Raw genomic sequence first — 18,408 nt, forward strand, 5'->3', positions numbered from 1 at the left:
AACATGCGATTTGTCATCATGCATCAGATCACTGTGTATCTAATCCAATATCATGGCTCTGACAATGTCGGGAGAGCTGAGCAGCCTGCACTGATGCACCTCGCCAACTGTGCAATGTAGGAACAGAGGGTCTGGGATTAAAATTCCTCCCCAGTTCCTCCAGCAATCAGGTACCCTGACTGTTCTTATTATCTGAGCAGGCAGAGCTGCAAATGTAAATAACCACAAGATTAGGCAGCTTTCTGAAGACAACTAGTACAACTGCAGCTTACATTTCTGGGCTGCCCCCTGGGCTGGATATGTTTTGAGTGGGATAATATTTCATGATGATTTCACCTTACTTTCCTCTGTTAAATGATTCTTGGGCTAACCACACCCTGGATGCCAGCAGTGGTGAGTTACTCCAGTGCTGAAAGTGATCCATAATCTTTTACACCACTCCTAGCATCATCTTTTACACCTCCCATGATCTCCCCATTCCTTGCACACTTGGACTTTTTTTTTGTTGGTGTTGATGGTGGTTTGTTTTTAGTATGTTGTCTTTGTTGCAAGAGAATCAAGCCATTCTTCTGCTCTCAGCGTGCTGGCAGGCAGCTGCATTCTGTAATGGTGCTGCTGCCTTTGTGTTTCCACTGCTGTCATCACCCCTTCATCAGCCCAGGAGTCAGTTACTTTGCTTAGCAGGTTTTGGCCTCTGCCATTCACAGAGCAGGGCTCTCCCCTGAGCTGTCTGCAGCAGCTTTTGCAACACTCCCATGAATGCGTACAGATAATTTCAAGCCTGTTAATGTGAGCAGTCATTGGAGTGCTTCTTCCCAGCCTGTGTAGCTTGACTCTCTGGTCAGAGCAAGAGTGTGTCTTGCTCTTGCCCCCTTGGCTGTCCCTCATTTTTAGTGCTTCCTGCAGCTGATATACTGCAGTCAAATGCCCTGAATTAGTCAGTTATTTGTCTATAGAAAATCCCTTCCTCTTGCACTGTGATCTGCAGTGATGATCTGAAAAAGTGTGATCTGAAAAAGGTCCAGGGAGAGGGAATCATTCCTGTGCTCTACAGTGGGGTCTCAGGGATGGGAATTGTTTTATTTCTCTGCTGCTTTTCCAAAGGCTTCTCTTGCTAGTACAAGGATTCTGCTGTGAAGTAATGGAATCAGTTTTGGTCCTAGCCCTTGTAAGCCTTGGTTCCTGAAATCCCTGTATTGACTCTTGCAGGAGAGCCATGACCTTGTGTCTCACAGTCTGTGGGTCAGTGTCACTTCAGGCTGTGTTGAAGACGATTTTTGATCAAACACCTGTCATACGACACAACCAATAGTGCCTTTTGCTCCTGTCCTTTTATGCTTCCTTCTGTTTTGTAATTGATTCATCTTTGTTGGCATCTGCTTTTCTGTTTGGTGTGTTCTGTCCTGCCAGTGCCCAGTGTAATTCCCTGCCTGCCAGCCCCTAACATAACAGGACTCAGAAGATGGTGGTGGGAGTTACCATGTGTGGAGCAAATACTGTCTCATTTGGAATGGGTTATACTTCAAGAACTAGATCGACTTGGATGCCAGAGGACCCAGTGATTTTTTCCCATTGTAGATAAGGGCACCGATCCTTTAAAAACTCAAGTGGTTTTTCAGGCAAACCAAGCTGCCTAGCGTGTCCAGCAGCTTTCCTATCCTTGCTGACCTGACAATGACAACAGTTTGTGGTAAGGCAGAGGTTGTGGTGAGCCACAGCAGGCCTCCTAGAAACTCCCGAGACAAAGACAAGTGTCCACGCATTGCACACCATGAGCCTTCCCACACGCTGGTGTGTATGAGGTCCTCTTCTGGTGGAACTTCAGCTCCTAAAGATTCATGTCAGCATTCTGCCCTCAATTAGAATGTGCCTTAGTTCTCCCTAAGGTAGATTAATTGATAAAGAAAAATTTCCTACCCTAAGGTAGATTAATTGATAAAGAAAAATTCCTGCTGGGCTGTACCTCATCTCACAGCTCACAGGATTGTGCCCCAAGTTTGCTGACATCTGCCTGTGCCCTGGGCTTTGGAGTCTTTGCTCAAGCTCTAGAGCTGCTGAGGTGTTTGGCCAGACAACTCGAAGGAGGCAACAGCTATACCAACTCACGTGGCCCAGGCAAATGCCTCAGCAATTTTGCTTTTGGACTCACTCGTGCTGAGTTGGTCTAAGACATAATAAATCCTGCAACATCTCTAGGCACCAGCTTCCGCAGAGATGAGATGCTGTCAGAGTGAGAAAGTGCATTTCCAGCTCTCCTGGGTGTGAAGCAAAACCTGGCTCTAGGTCTGAGTGTTACCATTGCTCACACTATCTGCTTGAGCTTGAAGAGAACCTGAAACAGGAGCTCTGAGAGTTGTTCTGCTTCCTCCTCCCCTCCAGAACAGGAAGTCTCATATACTGACAAGCTAGAGAACATGGTAGTTCTGCATCATCTCAAAGGGGTGAGCTTTGATTCAGTGAGAACAGCAAATGCTTCTGTTAACAAATATCTGAAACACTAATAAAAAAAAAAAATATTAAAAAAAAAAAAAAAAAAAAAAAAAAAAGCAAAACTCTTTATAATAAAGGGAATCAAATTTTATTTTTATACCCTCAAAGTTAAAAATATGCATTTCAAAATATTTACAATTACTATATATGAAATAACATTTGTTAATGAAACAGCAACATACAGTACTAGAATATATCCACCAAATTGATAAAGTCTACATAAGAAGAAAATGTAACAGAGAGAGAGAAAGAGAGAGAGGTAAATAGCATCCATGCACAATCTGCACCTGCATGTTTTTTTATACTCTCTGCCTTTTAGCTGTGGATGGAGTCACAGGAAGTTTTGACCTTTTGTCCCTTACAAATGCCACTTGTAACTGAGATTCTTCAAACTGACAGAAATTTGTGGGTTGCAGTAGTACCAACGCCTTACTTTCCCATGCCAGCCTTTCACATGGGGACCTTGTATTACAGAGTGGACTCAAAATCCCTCAGCAACCCTAGGAGGTAGGTATAGCTTTATGGAAGAATTTGGCAGATGGAAAAGCACCGGATTCAGTGACTGGCCTAAGGTTGTGCAGCAAGGAGCAGAACTCACAAGCCCTGCCTCATCTCTCCTGATCTCTCATTAGGGAATACATTTCCTCTGCTAACCAGTATCATCTGCCTTTGAGATGAGCTGCATCACAAGGTGGGGCTTTCAATTAATACCATGTACTGGGTGACAATGTGGGAAAAAACCCTGTCTATAGATAAGGAATTGTCTCAGTAAAGATCTGCAATGTTGCAGTGCTGTTACCATGTTCTGAAGCTGAACAGAAAATTTCAGTGTAGACACACACCCAGATGGTTCCCTCTTTTAATGTGCATCATTGAGCAACGGCATGCTCTGTAATTAGGAACCCCTGTGTATCTTCACCCGAGCACGTTTTCTCTCTCTCTCTCTCTCCATCATCCATGCCTGTATGTTTGCCCTTCCTACCTGTATCTGATTCAACCATGGGAATGTCAAATAGTAAATAGAACAGCAAAAAAACCTTGCTGCCTTATTTCTGTAAATATTTTAATGCGAATTTATTCTGATTTCTATTGGGTTGCTTCTCAATTTAATGTCTTTAACTTTCACATATGTGCATATATATATATATGTGTATATATATATATATAAATGTAACAAAAGGCCCATCCCATTTGTTTCAATGGACAAAAAAAGGGGGTTATAAGCCTCACTGCCCAGCCCACAAGGCACACTGAAAGGTGAGGAGGGCTCTAGAAAGGGAAAAAGATATAGCCCTTGTTTTTGTGGTGCCGTTCAATCATTGCTGCTGAGCTTGAAGCTTTGTGAAGTTATGACATGACTTTGCAGAAAAGGAGAAGAGCAGTCCGGGTCACTTGCAGATTTCTGGTGGAACAGCCCCAGGAGTGCTAGATCGGTTGGAGCTGTTTCTCCCTCTCTTTGGAGAAGGAGTTTCTGAGGATTCTAGCTTTGTTAGTGATTTTTCTGTGGTGGTGGCAGTGGTGATGATGGTGGCTGTTTCTGTCTATTGGCCCAACAGTTCTCTCAGCAGAGCAATTCTTCCCCATTCCCAGTAGCCAACCCTCTCCCTTAGACTCCTATCAGCCTTATTTTTTCCTAAGAACAAGGTAGAGGATGCCGATGATGAAACTGAAGCAAAAGCAGATCCAGGCCAATATGAAGCAGTAGCCGTGGTGAGAACTTGTGGACTGGGGCAACTTGCCTGTGAATCGAGCTGTGTAGATGGAGACTCCAATCAGAATGCACATCCCTGTAGGAAGGAAAGGAGAAAAGAGAGAGAGTTGGAAAATGCACAGAAACCAGCATTGCTGCAGGACTTCTGAAGTACTGCTATCCTCTGAGATTTTAATGCATGTCTTGTGCCACATGAGAGAGGGGCTGCTGCCCATTGGGCTTGTTTATGGAGGATTTCTCTTGCAGACGTGATGACATAAGACACTTGAGTCTTGTTTAGTGGATACCATGGGGAATAGAATAATCCGTTGTTAGGAAGAAATCAGTAATAAGATCTGGAGACAGTTTGGTGCTTCGTGTTGAATCCCATGAGCAGTAGCCGTCTAGTTGTTTATTCCCCTGCCCCCCAAAATACTTGAATCCTTTTTGTTGTCTTTCAAAGGTATTTTGCAAAACCCACTGGGTTTTTCTGATGAAAATCTGGAAATATTTTCATTATATACAGTAAAAAACAACAACAAAAAAACCCAACCAAACAAACAAAACCACACCACCACCACCCCAAAAAAAACAACAAAAACCAAACAAACAAAAAACAAAAAAAAACCCAAACCAAAACAAACCCAACATTTTCCAATTCTTCAGTGCTTTATCAAAAAAATGGGCCACTGGAAGCATTTAGCTGGCTGACAACCTCCCCTGATGGCCATGTGTGGCAGACACGTGCAGCTACTTGAGCTTGCAGAGGCAGTGGGATGCATGCAGAGCCACCACAAGCCGTGCATACTTACAGCAAACCAGCATGATGGCTCCAGTGATGTAGAAACGTTTGCCTTTCTCCAGGGTGAACAGCTGGACAATGAACATGACAAGCGCGATGACAGAGAAGATGATCGAGAGGATCATAAAGGCTTGCACGGCTTTGAGGGAAGCTGTGAACACACAGGGAATAGATTTCAGAAGGTCGGGTCTCAGCCTTGGTGTCGTGCACTGAGGTCCTGCAATTCATCACCGCAATGAGAACGCAGATGTCACTCACCCTCATCACTGCTGCTGACTGGCAGCTGCTCACAGGTCCTGTTGCACAGTAGCCAGAGTCCTGATGAGGCTGTTCCTAAGCTGGAAGAACCCACCATCCAAACCTGAAACAGGACGGAAGAGTGGCGTCAAGACGGAAGAGGGGGTGCAGTGTGCTTCCTTGCTCTTCTGGCCAGGTGTCAGAATAAACCATGAGGGGAACACGAGAGGCCCAAGTGCGGTGAGACAGAGAGCTGAAGAAGTCAACGTGTGGCAGCAGACGACGGGCCGAAGCGGGTGGGAGATGACACCAGCCCCCAAAGCCAGGAGGCGTTTGGGCCAGGCTCAACACGGGGGAAGCCTGTTCCCACGATTCGGGGGGGGGGTGGGGGGGGGGGGGGCGGGAAATGGCTCAGCTCATCCTCTCCCCGTGCGAGGCGGCAGGAGGGCGCGGTGGGGCGAGCGAGCCGCCTCGGCAGCTGCGAGGGGCCCCCCCCGAAATCCGCCCCAATGCGGGGGGAGCGCGGGGAGACCCCGGCCGCGCCAGCCCCGGTTGCCGCCAGGGGTCACCCTCGCCCCGGGCTTCCCCGCCGGTCGGGGAGGGGGTGGGGGTGGGGGGGGTGTGGAACGAGGGGGGGCTTGTGTTCGGGCTTTGCATTGGGAGCAGCGCTGGGAGCTGGGATTGGGGTGCCCCCCCCCCCGCACCACCACCACCACCTCCCCGGCTCCCGGCTCCCGGCAGCGACCTGCTGGCGCCAAAAGAAACAGGCATGGGGGGGGGGGGGGGGGGGGGGGGGGGTTGGGGGGGGCACACAGTTGTGCAACAGCTGGCCCGCCAGATGGGATGGTAAATTCCGCTTCGGAGCTGTCAGCTGCTGATCTGCCCCGCTCGCCGTGGTGCTCTCTTGGATGGAAGGTGTTGAGGTGCCGCCGGCTCTGGGACTTGGGAGCGGGCGGGCAGCAGGCAGAGGGTGTCTCCTCTCCCACCCCGGTTGCCTTTCTGCTCCCTCAGCACACCCATCAGTGCTTCAGATTTACCCACGGCCGCGAGCGGGTGTCCCTCACCTATAGACTTGAGCACCCACCCGCCGGTCCCCCTGTCAGCCGTATAAAGGGCTGGCTACTGCTGCGGAAGGCGACAGCCATGTCTCATCCAGGGCGGTGTCTACTTACGTTGGCAATGGTGGAGACAAAGAGCATGATGACAGTAGCGATGTGAACCACAAAGATACCAGCCAGTAGCACCAACATCTTGGGTCCCTTCAAGGTGGTCTCACCGACAGCGAGAGTTCTGGAGGAGAACAAGAACAGAGGGAGGAGGTGAAAGGAAGGGCTGAATTGAAGAATAGCATTGCTATAAGCTTTATTTACATGTGAGAAAACAGGTTGATCTTAAATCCACTCTGGAAGCATGTAGTCACCAAAAAACATCGCTAAAACCTTTTTTAAAATCTGCAAGGGAGTTGCTCAAGAGGTTGAAGCAAGCCTGGAGGTAAAGGAACCAGTCTGGGAGGAGATGTAGAGCAGGGGTAGTTAGCTTGGGGGAATTTTAAAAAAAGCCTGACTATATACACAGGTTGCTTAAATTGGTGTGTGGTTATGTAAAGTAAAAATTACATACTCCAGGCCTACACTTCAGGAAGAGGAGATTTTGCTCACAGGATTCACAGAGGTCAGGAGAAGATTTTATCCTCCTGTTTGCCCTTTCCCTTTCACAGCACAGCCTCCCACAGCCAGTCTGGAACACGGGCAGGTGGTGTGGAGCGGAGGACTGTGTGTTCCTGGGGTCACAAGGTTTTGAGCAACAGTGGGGAGTAGGCTGGGGGGCTACCCCTACTCAGTGTCCCACTCCACTATGTGAAGAGGAGACTAACCAGAACAGAAACACCACTGAGGTGTTCTGGGGCAGAGGAAGGTGCTTAGGTTTGCAGTGATAATTGCCTCTTTCCCTTTTAAAACTTGAGGCATGCAGATCACTTTATTACTACAGTAAGATTCTCTTGTAATGCAAATTCCTCTTTGGTTTGTTTTGTTGCCTTTTTTTTTCTTTTTTTCCCCTCTGTACTCTGCGAGCTTTTACTTTTTGTAAGATTCCCTGTCACTGATGAACATGTGATTGGAAAGGGAGGGGAATATGCTTCAGATTGCTCTCATGACACTGTTTGTCAAGGCTGCTGACTTCTCCCCTGAAAATGCAAAATACAAGAAACAAATCTAAGCAGTGAGAGTGAGCACAGACAATTCACACAAAGTGAGCGTATTTCCCCTCCTTCGTTCATTAATAATCATGTACTATAGCCACAGAAATCAGGAAGAAGAGTTTACTGGGTCCACTCTGTGGCCAGTGAAAGACTGCTTCCTAGAAAGTTTCACAGGGCTGTGTTGCTCTTTCTCTTGGTAGTGCCGGTACTGAAGAGCAGTATCAAGATGTGATTCATGTTGGCTGTCAAGTTATTTTGGTCCAGTTGACTCAGGTAAGGTTTGATGCTGTCACCATTTGTACAGGGTGTGGTAACATTGTCATGGAACAACACAATTATACTTTATGATGTCTTTCATGCAAACTGTAACAAAATGCTTTGTACAGTCCCATAAATGTGGAGTTTTTTACTCAATGACTCCACCTTCTCCACTTCTGTCTTTCCTCTCATTGTGGCCATGTGTGGGAGTGTATTCCTGTAAAGTGCTGCAACTATTCCTTGCACTGCTTTGGATACAGTTTCCTAAACCACAGCAGCCAGGCAGGCTTCTCCACCAGTGGCCCACTGTCCGGTTCAGCATTAGCTGATGACCGGGAGGAATCCCTTGAGTTCAGGATCTCAAGGATCCAGCTCTGTTAGGTCATTCCTCCCACACAAACGAGGCCACTCCTTAGAAGGACAAATTAGGTTTGGTGACTGGTCCTACCTCCTCAGCAAGAACTTGTCTGCTCTGAGGTTTCCTTCACCTGGTAGAACTATCTGGAGTTGTTTAGCCCTGGCTTACTGAACATGAGCGGGGCTTCCTTGTCTGCTTTGGTGTGTCCTAGGAAACTCCTCATGCTCTAGGGCTTGATTTGCCTGGACAGCCTGGTCACTGTGCCCTCTCTTGGCACAGTACCTCCTCTAGTGATGATCTTGGAGAACGCACAGCCTTCTTAGGGGTTCCTCTCTGACTAGTCATTTATGAGTTCAGCATTGCTAAAATCCAGGTTCTCAGTGCTATATGCACGCATGAACATAAACCACATGAACACACCTGACCTGAGCATTAAACTCCTTCTTTCCATTGACTGCAAAAGGAATGAGGGTTTCAGACTGGAGGATGGCAGCTGATAGGGATATTGCCACTGTACCATGAGCTGAGAAACTATTCTGTTGCCATGACTAAGGTATATCTCTGCAGCAGGTGCCTTGAATAGGACCTCTGAGTCAAATTTTCCCATCTCTCTGACTGCTTGCCATCTTTTTTTCTAATTACCTTGGTTCTTACACAAACAGTAATGAGTGCTCTTGCCACCACAGTGAATTGGTATGCATACACCAAATTGTGTCAAATTTGCCTGCTCTGAAATTTGCCTTTACTGAACAGTGGCTAAAGTTTCTTGTTTCTTAGATGGACATATTTTCCCACAGCGTCTTTAAAAACTAATTCAGCAGGTTTTTTGCTGATTATTTTTGAGAATCTTCAAAAAAGCCCTGTACTTGAAAGACTAAAAATCTACTTTTATGGCACCCTAAAGGACTAGAACGGTCCTTTTAAATGCATCTTCTCTTTGCATTCAGAAATTAAAATGAGAGATAAATGTTACTTTTCAATGTTAAAGAAAAAAAAAAAAAAAAAAAAAAAAACCAAAACCCACACCCGTAACTTTGACCAATACGCTAAGAAAAAACCCCAAATCCTTTATTCCCTTTGCTTTTTCTGCCCCATTCTCACAGTGCTTGAGATCACTGTTAGTTCAGGTGCTTTCAGTACACCTACTTCCTGAGAATGTCAGCACCTCTTCCTGAATACACATGCTATCAAATGCAAACTCCCCCGGGGATATGTGCTCATAGCTTAGTTTTGATTCTTTGTGAGTTAAAGCACAAGCCTCGCTCTCTACTCATTTGCTTTCCCCTTCCTTCATCTCTCCCTGCCTTTTAAATAAAAAACTAGAGAACAATCCTAAAAGAGCAGTGGGTGAATGAGCAGCATTGAAATAGAGTCGTCTCTGTGTCTGACAGTACAGCACGGACTTTTCCTCCCATTAGACAGAGAAGCTGCCAGAGCAGTGATGACTGACAGGATACTCTTTCCATTTGTTAAGTGTGAGACATCTTTCTCCGCTACAGGGTGGGGTCGCATTGTTAGAGCAGTAGGACACAATTGCATGCAAATGCCTTCTCTTCCATTCCCCTACCTAAACTGCATCTGGATTTGGAGCTCTCCTGGCTCTTCTTGGGCTATGAGTCAGTCTTAGCCTTCCTAGAGCTGCCAGTTTTTTCCACTGACTCACCACAAGGCTCCCAAAACCACAATTATTTAACCCTGCAAGTGTTTAGGACACTCTGTCAGTTTTAGGACTGCTTCTCAAGAACCAGTCAAGCAGCCAGGTTGTGAATCTTGCATTGAGCCTCCTGGCATATCTGCCAGAGGAGAGACCCTAGATAAGCCAAGAAAAACAGAGCTGAGACGTGAGAGTAGAATGACTACTCAGGTAAGACAGGCTGGTGAGGAAGAAGGAGTGAAGGTCATGAACCTGCTGAATAGCCTTCATGAGTCAAGAGAAGACTCAAGATACAGCAGACTGAGTTTCCTTTTCCTGGGATGACGGATGAGGAGAAAAAACAAGACACCCCAACAGTAACCATGAACAACAATCGCCATGGCAGCCTTCAGCACAAAAAACAGATGAGCATGACAGACTCTTACATGTGTAGAGACTATTTCTCTGACCATGCAGGAGTACATATACTGGGGAACAACACATAGCTCTGCTGCACTCCAAGTTCAAGCAGTCAAGCACTACCCATTAAAACTAAGACAAAGTCTTCTCATGCAGGCAAACTCTAGCCACCCATACCACCCCCTATGTCTACTTAAGCATCTTGTATCCTTCTATCTGGATGGCAATATGGAGAAGTGAGTCCTTGCCCTTGGTTTGCTGCTTAGCAAAGCATCAGGATGGAATGCAAAGTACCACTTGGAGATATGACAAAGGCCATCAGTATAGTTCCTCAAATACAGGGAATGGGTTACTCAAGGGGGTAAGCCAGATTAGGTAGTGGTCCTTTGCTTCTGGCAGAAAATGCACTGCAGTGAAAGGAGTAGAAGGGAAGTATACAGGGTGTTTCTGCAGGAATGATTCTGTAGTTTAGGGTGAAAAATCAAAGCACTCTCAAGTAAATCTGAAATATTTCAGATCTGAAGTAATCCTAAGGGATGTAGCTTGTCTGACTTCCATTCCCCTTCTCTGAACTGAGGTTCCTGCTTGGGAACCTGGGTGAGTTGGTGAGGCATATTGTGAAGGATACTGGCTGAGGGGAGAACACGGCCAATAGCCTATAGCAGCTTATAGTGTCCAGGGTGCAGAGGACATCTAAATTGTACCACCTGTGAGCAATGTGGTGACCTCTTAACTCCTCTAAAACTCAGTTTTTCAGCTGATGTCTCTTGGGTTGGGTACATTCAATTTCTCAACAAGGAAAGATGACATTTTGGGGAAAAAGTAAATGCTTTTGGCCAAAATGGCAACAAAAATCTCCATAGACTGAAAGCAACTGAGATGAAAGAAATTCTCCGTTCCCCAGCTTCCACCACTGAATATAAGGAATGCAATAGTAAGTCAGACCAGTGGTCTGTCTCACCCAGTATGCTGTCTCTGATGGTGGCAGTAGGAGATCCAATATTGGCAGAAAGCGTGTGAACCTGGCGACTGAGGTGGCACAGAATCACAACAGCAATACTAGTGGTTTGAATCAGGGCCAAGGCCACTTGGAAAGGAAGGGGAAAATTGGGGCAGGTAGGACAGAAAATAAAAACTATTTGATCTTGTTTGAGACAGCCACAAACTGCCACCTCTGTCATTGGTTCATTCCTCAGTGCAAAGCTGATCTACAAACAGCAATGCTGCCATGATGCTACCAGTAAGGCAAGCCTCGGAGTGGGATAAAAACTTTTGCAGAATTTGTAGACCTGCCTTTTGACTGAGCTGAGGCCTTGACTGCATCCTAGCCCTGCTACAACTGCAAGCCTTGTCACTGTGTGTGATATGAGCATGAGTTGTCACTGTGCCCAGGGTCACTTGGCTGGATGCAAAGATGTGAACATTTCTGTGATATTCTGGTGGCATGGTGACGTTGGACCCATCACATTGTTACTAGGAAGCTCATGACAACTTTAAAGAACCACAGGGAAGCATCCTTTTGTTTTCACCCTTTGCTCTGTTTCTTGCTTCAGATCCAGCTGAATCCAGAGTCCGTGCTGACTCCAAACTTTTATAAACCACTGTACGCCAGCACTGCTGTTGACAACCTGGTTTTGACAGACTGGCCTGACTCAATTTACAAGTCAGATGCTTTTTATAGACATGTGGATGAGTCGGCTGGTGCCTCTGGAAAGAGATTTCACGTGTGGGAAAAGGGTTGGGCAGGAGTGTGCGTGGGCACACGGAGACCTTTGGAGCCTCTGGTTTATGGCAGTGAGAAGATTTTGTGCATGCATGGGTGGTGGCTGTGGTGACCACATGGGGTATGTCGAGGCTGTACAAGTAGCAGATGAATGTCAACCAAAAGGAAAGTGTAGAGAAGCTTGAGGGGCTACAACTGAAAATAAGCTTAAGTAAATGGAAGATTTTGTCTGGTTCTTGGGAAGCATTTCCTGGTGGTATGGTCCCCAAGGGCTCAAGGGAATTGCATTCCCAGAGGAGTGGTAAAGCCCCAGCATGTGAATCATTCCTTGTGGGACCAAAGTCCACAAGAATCCACCCTTGGTAACAAACCTCTACTCGCTGAGAGATGCAAGGGGGAGTTACAAAAGATGACACACAAGGGTTTTCCAGCTCTCATGCTCATGATTCATATGAGAGTGGGGAAATATCAGAGGTCGTTGGGTAGACAGTGAGAAATTGGCATTTTCTCCAGAAGAAACCACCCTCGAGCACGCAGCCATGTGACAACATCAACTGAAACTCCAAAGCTCGCTTGGTAGTAGGAAGGGGAAGAGACAGCTGCCTGGGGCCGGGCAGGCAGCCAGCAGCCACTGCTGGAGGAAAACACGGTCACTCCTCACACTAGACACGCCAAGGAAGGGCTGGGACTGATGGGCAGCGAGTTAGCGGGGGGTGGAGGGGGAGGGGAAGGGGACCTCAGAGCTCACGGAAGCACAGAAGTGTTCCTCTGCACTTTTGGAAGTGTGATGGGGAGCACCATCACTCCTTAGCGCGTTGGATGATCCTTGGGCGGGTTAATTAGACACGGGAGTTGCTGGGACTTGCCGGCATTCAGACAAGATGCCGAGATATGCGAGAAGTGTTTGTGGGAGGACTGACGGTCTGGGCGATGACGTGGTGTGTGTAGGGGTGTGCATCTGCAGTTCTGCGTGGCTCCCACTATGAATGGGAGTGTGCATCTGTGGTTTCCCTGTGAGCAGAGCCGAACCGTGTGTGTGAGTGTGCGTCTGTCTGTGTGCGTGCTCATGCATGGCTTCCTTATGGGTGCTCGTATCTCTCTGTGCGACTTTGACACTGGCAGGGCCCACGTGGGAGAAACCATCTGACAGCTCTAACAGGAAAGTTCAGGTTACCGTGTGCTGTGAGCAAAAGTGCACAGGTCATTTCTGGTGGGACTTCCTGCTTTTCCTCCTTGCAACAGCCTTTAGATAGAGGTGGAAGGTCCATGGAGCCCACATCAGCTGTGCTTTTGGCTGCATTTTTAAATTAAAACTGCAATTCTCTGATTTACATAGACAGTTTTGTAAAGATCTACCCTTTTTTTTCGACGGAGGGTAACTCTGAAAAAGAAGTGGCTCCTTACCAGATAGCATCCCTCTCTCTCAAGACTGCAAAACCTCTGAACGTGCCTACGAGACATTGAGGTCAATGCAACTTATGCATCTAAAGAGTCTGAGATTTTGGGTCAGTCTGCCTCCAGGGTGTCCTTGTTCCTGCAAGTCAGCTTGGAAAAGACTGTGCAGGATTAAATTGCAAAATTGTGTCATAGTTCCTTCTTTCAACCCACAGAGCATGAGTGATGGACTGGAAGGAGCCGGAGCGTGAGTACAAAGCAGAAGCAAGAGGATGCTGTGCAGCATGGATTTGGTCAGTGCTCTGTGCAGGGTTGGGGTAAAGGTGGTCGTGAGGTAAAATGCCCCATCTGGCTTCAAGACACCTTCTTACACCTGTGATTAGTGTGGGCTGGCAGAACAGTATAAGGGTCATTCTAGCTCATGTTTTCTGCAGAAATGGCTTTCCACGAGGCATCAAGAACTACCCTTGTTGGGGCACACCACGCTGGGCTGGCAGCAGCCACCGGAGGCCAGCTAGCAGGCAGGTTGGCTCAGCTGCCTGAGCTGGCACAAACAGCGGCTGTGCCACTTTCAGAGAGCAGCTTTTCTTCAGTAGTGGTCCACGTTCCCGGAGCTGGTCCTCAACAGCCCCCTGACTATCCTGCTCCCAGATCTGAGCATTTTGCAGCTCTCCCCTCTTGCTCTCTTGGCTCTCCCTGTCCTTTCCAGAGGCTTGCTGGGGCCCGTAGGGGAGATGTCTCTTCGGAATGAGAAGAATGTGGACGCTGGACCCAGTCGTGGCAGCTGCTTTCACAACTCCCCTCCTTGAGCAGACTCTGCCCTGCGAGGGCAAAAGGACAGTGAAGGTCCTTGCCCCGGATTTCCTCTAATCCAAATGTATTGCCAGGTGGCCCCACACCATAAGAGCTAAGCCTTCGGCATGAGTCACTGCTCACCTGCCGTCAGCCACTGCAGTGCTCATAGTTCATTTTATTTCTCTGCATGGCTGGGCATGACCTATCCCAGGATCTGTCCCTGAGCTCTCATCATGGGTGTCTCCCCACACCCGAGGTACAGACTGGCTTTCACAGGGGGAAGGGGATAGATCTTAATTATGAGCTTGGCACACTGGTCACTCCTTTGGGCAACGTGGGTTCTGGAGCTGTTATCCTAACCTGTCCCTCCCTACCATGACAAGGCATGGGCTACATTTTGTCTTAGAGAGAAGCTTCCACGTACTCTCTGCCCTGCTGCAAACAGTTCAGGATGAGGGGGGTGCGTGGAACTGCAAATTTGGCTATGGTTTCCTCTGTTCATTCTCCAGCTGTTCTAACTAAGGAGGTATTTTCCAAAACTCTCCCAGTGGGGTTTGAAGAAATCATGCTCCAGACGGCAGCCCCCAGATGTACTGTTTTGCTGCCCTCCCTGCAGTGTAACAGCAGAAAGCAGTTCAAGAAAGGAGGCACCCTAGATTTCCCCCTGGGCAGTTTACACGGGGAACTGCTGCCAGACCCCATGCCATGCTGTGGGATGACTGGGTGTAGGCTGGCTCTGACAGAGGATCTGTATAGTCACATTTGAGCCAGTTCCTCAGCACATTTATTCTGGGCCAGTATTATAGCACTGTGGCTACCAGTTAGTTATCAGTCCTGGCAGGGGCTGTCAAAAGAACAGGCCAATGAATAAGAGTCTCCTTTTCTGTGTATGCTGCTTTGCCTCAGCAGAAACAATACCTGAAGTATTAAGCATCCATTTTCAGATGGGGAGATAAGAAATCCCCTTCCTTGCCCTCTCTTTTGAGTGTATAAAAGAGCACCTCTGGGTCTCTTAATTCTCCCTGCCTTGAAGGAAGGGTAAAGAAATATTTCAGTTTTTGCAGAACAGGAGTAAGGAAAAAAATTAGGAGTGCCACGCCCTGCAGCCTGCCCCTGGTTGTGTTGGGTGACAGTGCTGTCGCCTCCCTATTGAAGGGTACAGGCACAGGAGCCCTCTGAGATCAAAGGGGTCTAGTAGTGCTATTTCTTGTCTTGTGGGGCACTTGAGTATCTGAGGGCAAAACCAAACAGGCAACAGGTGCCTCCCCCTTCACCATAGGGTGTAGCACTCGGTGAAGAGAGCACCCATCCAGCAGACAGAGGGAACAAGGGTAGGTGAGCAAGTGGAAATGTGCCATGGAAGGGGTGTCACAGCTGCTCTGTGGGGTTGGCGGGGCCTGTGAAGCCCCGTGCGAGCAGGCAGGGCTAAGGAATCAGGCTGTACACTAACACCACTCCTGCTTTTGCTCTGAGGAAAAACTCAAGCAGGTGCAGGCTGAGAGCCATGTGCCAGCCTTGCAGCTGGGAGAGTGATGAATAGAGAGAAGGATTCCTGCTTGCAGCAGATCTTCTCCCCACACCCTGCTACCCACCCCATCTCATTATAAACAAGGCCCGGAGGTGGGCCTTTTACCAAAAAAATGCTAGCTATTATCGGCAGATCTCCCAGAAGTGTTTCAAAATACAACCTCTGCTCCACCCCAGGCCACCAAAGAGTAATTCCTGCATGCACTTTTCATTGCTTGCACACTGCAAAATTCAAAGACCACCGGCTAGGCCAGCAGGGCCAGTTTTCCAAGCCCAGGGCTCTGTGTCCTCAGCAGGGTAGTGGGGAGCACTACCAACCCCACAGCTCCGAGGACACTCTCCAAAACGCAGTGTTTCTCTAGCAGATCCCAAGTCCCTCCTCCATTAATGTGTCATTGGGTGTGGCTCAACTCCATCTCTCTGAGATGTCCACCTTGGGATGGCACGTGCCTGGCGGAGATGCCCAGCTCTCACAGGCGGGTAGCCTGGATGAACGGCTCAGACTGTGTGCCACGCGTTTGAATGGTTAGTCATAGCTGGGGGGGGCTTCCACGGGAACCTACTTCCACGGGAGGAAATCCTTAGGTGGGTGTGCAGTGCCTCACATGAAGGAGAGACATTTCAGAGTGTGCTTCCAGGCACTGCAGTGTTTGTGGTAGTAAGATATCTCAATTTTGATCCTTTTCCTATGCTGATGCCCAAGGGAGGAAATAGAAATAAGCTGCCTTTAAGCTTGCACTCTCTCAGTGCACACAGTCCCCAGGTTTGGCGGCTGTGTGAGGTGGGCTGGGTGGAGGAGTTCAGCCGATTTAAACCTCTGTTATCATAGGAACAATAGCTAATAGGCTCCAAGGTTTCACACTCTTCATGCCCAGCTGCCTCTAGTGTGTTTGCTCAGAAAAGAATCCCACTCTGTCCAGAAATGTCAAGTGGGCAGTTCCTGGGCAAAGCTGCTCTCAGAGGTGCCCTGAGGAATTCAAAGCTTTTGAGTGAAAGGTGTTCTGTAGACACAGCATTTTTTTTTTTTTTTTGCAAACCGATTTAATTCTTAATTGTGCTAAATGACAACTTCTGAAAATGCTTTCTACCCAGAGTAATTTCTGACTGCCCTGGAAACACTCACTGCCTCAGTCAGCTTCACTACCACTCAAACACGTCTGTTTCTCAGGCAGGAGGCACCCCTGCATGAACGAGCCACAAGCAAAAGGGTCAGAGGGGACCTCGAAAGTCACAAAATCCATCCTTCTGTCATAACATTAAGGTCAGCTCAGCTTCTTGGTCATTTATATAGTAACTATCCACAGCACCAGCCTGAGCCCCAGCCATTCCCGCCTGGACTGGGCTAAATACTGTTTCAGTCTCTTTCAGACCCATGAAACTGTGCAGAGGCGAGCTGGGTTCCTGCAACAGGAAACAAAGCCTGGTGCCAACAAACTGGCTTTGCTGCACACCCTTTCTCAGACCTCAGAAATAGCTCATATTTGACCGCAGGATGCAAACCATAGCAGACAGATGAAGTGAGAGAACTGGTGAAGAAGAGGAGGGAGGGAGGGGGTGGCTGCATGGAAAAAGTCAGGTGAATAGGCAAAATTGCCAGTCTCGGCAATCCTATGTTTCTCATAAGTGCCTCCCCCCACCACACCCCACCACACAGCCCCTGGTGCTCGTAGCAATTGCAATTCCACCCGTTCCCTCACTTTGCCTTTCAGTGCTCCCCACTCCAGGGCCTGTGATGCCAAGGAAGGTGTAGCATGCATTTCTACCCATTGCGTGGCTTTGCTTAAGAACTGGGGTTTGGCCTCAGCCTCAGAAGCTGGGACCCCAACAGAAAAACAGAGGTCTTCCCCACTGTACCCCAAATTCTGCACCTTTGGGGCCTCTCAGACTTCACTTGGAATGATTGTTGTTGTTTTAAATTAAAGTTTGGCAAACTACCAGTGGAGGGGGAGCGAGACGTGCAGAAAAAGGTGAGCGAGAGCTAGAAACGCTGAACCAACAGCCATAGTTTCAAGCAGGCGTTTTCCCACGTTTGTAAACAATGCTACTCCAAAGGTGTGCGGCAGCTCCTGCGCCGGGGCCGGCCCAGGTTGGGCACCCGCTGCCTGCACCCTGCCTGCACATGCCCTGGAGGCGAAAATAACACTGCTGCTGCCAGCGCTCTACCGTTGCAACCGGGGTGCCTCGCAGTGTCGCTTTGTCCCGTCACGCAGCTGGATTTCAAAGCAAAAGCTGGAAGGTCAAGGTGTGTGTGTGTCCCATAGCCAGCTCGTGTGTCAAGATGAAGAGAAGCGGCGGAGCAGAGGAAAAAAGCAGGCTGGAGCTGCCAGGCGAGGGAAGCAGCCACCAGTGAGGCAGAAAAGTTGCTGAGGATTTTCAAGAGCAGCTCTTACCTTGTGGGCTGGGGCTGGTCCAGGAACCTGTGGGAGCAGGAGCGCGCTGGGCTGTAGTGCTGATGTCCCGAGCGCGGAGCTGTAGTGAAGGGGAGTGACCTGGTGGTGGTTTAAGTTTCCTCCGATGGTGCAGGAGGGTGGTGTCTTTCCACTCTGTTTTAAAGGAGTTACTATGAATCAGTCTGCCTTTAAAGAGAGGGAGAAGGAAAAAAAAAAAAAAAAAAAAAAAAAAGAAAAAAAGAATTAATGAGCTACGCCCTGCTTTGTTGGCAGGGAGTCAAGAGTCACTGGGAGGAAACCAGCGATTCAAAGAAATCTGTGCAGAGCTGCGTCTGACTCAGTGTGCAGAACAGAGACCGCAGCCTGGAAAAACGGCTGACGTTGATCCAGCTGAGTAATAGAGGCCCACAACAGCATCTGTTTATAAAACTGAAATTCTGGTTGTCATAAAAAAAATGTATAGTTACAAATGCAGCAACGGGACTCCAAC

General features: G+C 48.2%; 1 protein-coding gene across 1 annotated transcript; it reads right to left on the reverse strand.

Annotated features, from left to right (window-relative positions):
• Positions 1-3,588: 3,588 nt before the first annotated feature.
• On the reverse strand, positions 3,589-18,101 carry EMP1 (epithelial membrane protein 1). Its single transcript, XM_032988358.2, has 5 exons — positions 17,919-18,101; positions 6,392-6,509; positions 5,241-5,343; positions 4,993-5,133; positions 3,589-4,277 (listed from the first exon to the last, which is right to left on the reverse strand). The coding sequence occupies exons 2-5, from the start codon at positions 6,467-6,469 to the stop codon at positions 4,114-4,116; spliced, it is 486 nt and encodes a 161-aa protein (XP_032844249.1). The 5' UTR covers positions 6,470-6,509; positions 17,919-18,101; the 3' UTR covers positions 3,589-4,113.
• Between the last annotated feature and the right edge of the window lie 307 nt (positions 18,102-18,408).

Source organism: Tyto alba, unplaced genomic scaffold (genome assembly GCF_018691265.1).
Source record: "Tyto alba isolate M040663 unplaced genomic scaffold, T.alba_DEE_v4.0 Super-Scaffold_2, whole genome shotgun sequence".
Lineage (NCBI taxonomy): Eukaryota > Metazoa > Chordata > Aves > Strigiformes > Tytonidae > Tyto > Tyto alba.